Raw genomic sequence first — 2,521 nt, forward strand, 5'->3', positions numbered from 1 at the left:
AAATTTAATAATATTGAAGAAAATAATTATCTTATTGTTATAGTATTTTTAATTATAATTATGATAATTATTTTACTTTCAAAACAATTAAAAATAAAATTATAAAAAATTATAAAAACAAAAGTCAGCAAGTATTATTTGAGACATTTAGTTTTATTTAAGACTTTTTTAGTTAATTACGAATAAATAGAACCTATTTTCCTAATATAAAAATTAAATGGTTTATGGTATTTAAGGTTAGCAATTATAAAACTATAAAATGGTATAAATTAATTAAAATTTATTTATAAAAGTTTAGTATAAAATAGAATGCCTATTTTGTACTACCAAAAAACCAACAACTGTTTAAACTTCTAAAAAAAATATAAAAAATCGTTAGTAAATAGCTTACAAAGAATTTAAAATAATGGGTATATTAAGGAAGTGAAGATATAATTTGAATTATGGTTAGACAGAAGTATTATTGCAGCTGTATTATTTATAGTAAAAAATATTATTAAAATAAATTGAATAGTTCTTTTGTTAATATCCTTACAACCCACCAATCCACACATAAAACCTTTTTAAAATAAATAAATACCAATGAATCATCATTTTAAAATTATCTTAAAGATCAAATGCAAGACACGGTATTATCAATTAACTTCTGTGAAATCAAAGATTATGAGAAAGGGTGTTCGAAAAGAAAGAAGATCAAGTTTTCATATAAAGAGCACATTTCAGTCAACTCTCAATATGCCAAGAAGCTCTATAGAAATGTGTTTCTTTCAGTGTATTTTGATTTGTTTCATTTTTTAATTTCTATTGCACTTTGTGTAATAAGTTATGTTGTAACAGAAAAAGATAGAATCGAGTTATATTCTATATTAGAAACAGAAGCAATTATAACCATATTCTTGTTAATCATATCTTTTTTTAAAGTAATAGCTTCTCAAGAGTATATAGGTTTTGTGATTTCCACAGTCACTTGTTTACTTGGTTTGATACCAGATATTTTCTTTTTGATACAAAGAAAGTCGATTTTCACTTCTTGGGAATATCACTCGCACATGTTCTCCTTTTCCTTTTTTCATATGATAGAAGTCACTTATTTATTCAATAGAATATTTCCACAAATATGGATATGGCGGCATGCAAGTTTGTATCAAACTATAAATAGAGTCTTACAAGCTGTATTTGGTGTATTTACATTACTTTTTATCTCGTCTTTTGTTTTCATGTTTGTTGAAGGTGGGATGCCCGAGTCTTTATTTAACACGTACACCAACTGTTTGTATTTCTGTGTAGTCACCGTGACGACTGTTGGCTTTGGGGACATTTCGCCAAAGACCACGTTAGGCAAAATGTTCTGCTCATGTTACATCATTTTTTTCTTTGTTATATTTCCTATTTATATCACACGACTCGTATCGACTGCTTTAAAGGGGGACAAACGAAGTTTTAAGTACATTCAAAGACACACTTTGATATGTGGAGATAAGGCTCCAATTCAACACATTCTTCCTTATATTAAGAACACAACAGTCATCATATCCCAACAAATTGATAGTGAATTTGAAGAGTTGGTTGATAATAAGCGTTATGTATTTAATGGCGATCCCACAAATGAAACTGACTTAAAAAATTCCGGTGTGGAACACGCAAAACGAGTGATCATAGTAGCTGAAAGTGATTCGAAAGCGTATATTGAGTGTAGTGCAATCGCTCAAATGACAAGTGCATACAAATTGTGTTATTTAAAAACAAACAAATTTGAGGAGATGTTTCATCAGATAGGTGTAGATACAATTATAGAGGAACACGCAAGATTAATGATGGTTGGCGAATTATGTGTGCCTGGATTTTTAAAGCTAATGAAACAGTTGTACACAACACGCAATTTAAGAGGCTTGCCAACATTAATGACAATAGGTGTTCCCAAAGAGTGTGTAGGTGAAAGGTGTGATGCTGTCGAGATGTATTTATTTAGTGAGTTTAATATAGTTGTTCTTGCCATTCAAAAAGGCAAAAAGCGTGAGTATTATGGTGGGGAGTTTCGACTAAAAGGTGACGAAAGGATCTATGTGATATCAAACAAAGAGAGTTACAAATTACTTAAACGTCGCACGACGAAAATAGAGAAAGAAATCACTTTGGTGACATCACATGATACACATCACAAAATTGAGAATATCATAGAACAAACTGATGATGAAAAAATAGTGCCATTAGAGAGTCGAATAATAAAACGGTATGATAGAGAGAACCATCGAGTCATTTTTGGATATAACGAAGGTACAAAATTATTAATATCAAAGTTATTAGAGAGATGTGAAGAGGACATTCTATTACTTGTGACTCATGTTAAACTTATAAATAGAATAGATGGCGATGCTTGGAATGATATCAAAGAGGGTAGAGTCTTTATAATAGAAGGTGATTTATATGATAAGAAACTGTATAAGAAGAGTCGACTTGAGAAGAGTATGAGTATATGTGTGATGAATCAAGGAATGGATTGTGACACTAATAGTATTAACTC

At 29.6% G+C, this 2,521-nt stretch overlaps 1 protein-coding gene across 1 annotated transcript; it reads left to right on the forward strand.

The window, feature by feature from the left end:
- Positions 1-617: 617 nt before the first annotated feature.
- Positions 618-2,463, forward strand: EIN_073830 (ion channel protein; the record flags this gene model as incomplete). The annotated part of the gene is made up of 1 exon (XM_004259293.1): positions 618-2,463. A coding segment is annotated over one exon (1,846 nt), but the record flags the coding sequence as incomplete, so codon positions are not given.
- Between the last annotated feature and the right edge of the window lie 58 nt (positions 2,464-2,521).

The sequence above is a fragment of the Entamoeba invadens genome (genome assembly GCF_000330505.1).
Source record: "Entamoeba invadens IP1 unplaced genomic scaffold scaff_1105074726023, whole genome shotgun sequence".
Taxonomy (NCBI): domain Eukaryota; phylum Evosea; order Mastigamoebida; family Endamoebidae; genus Entamoeba; species Entamoeba invadens.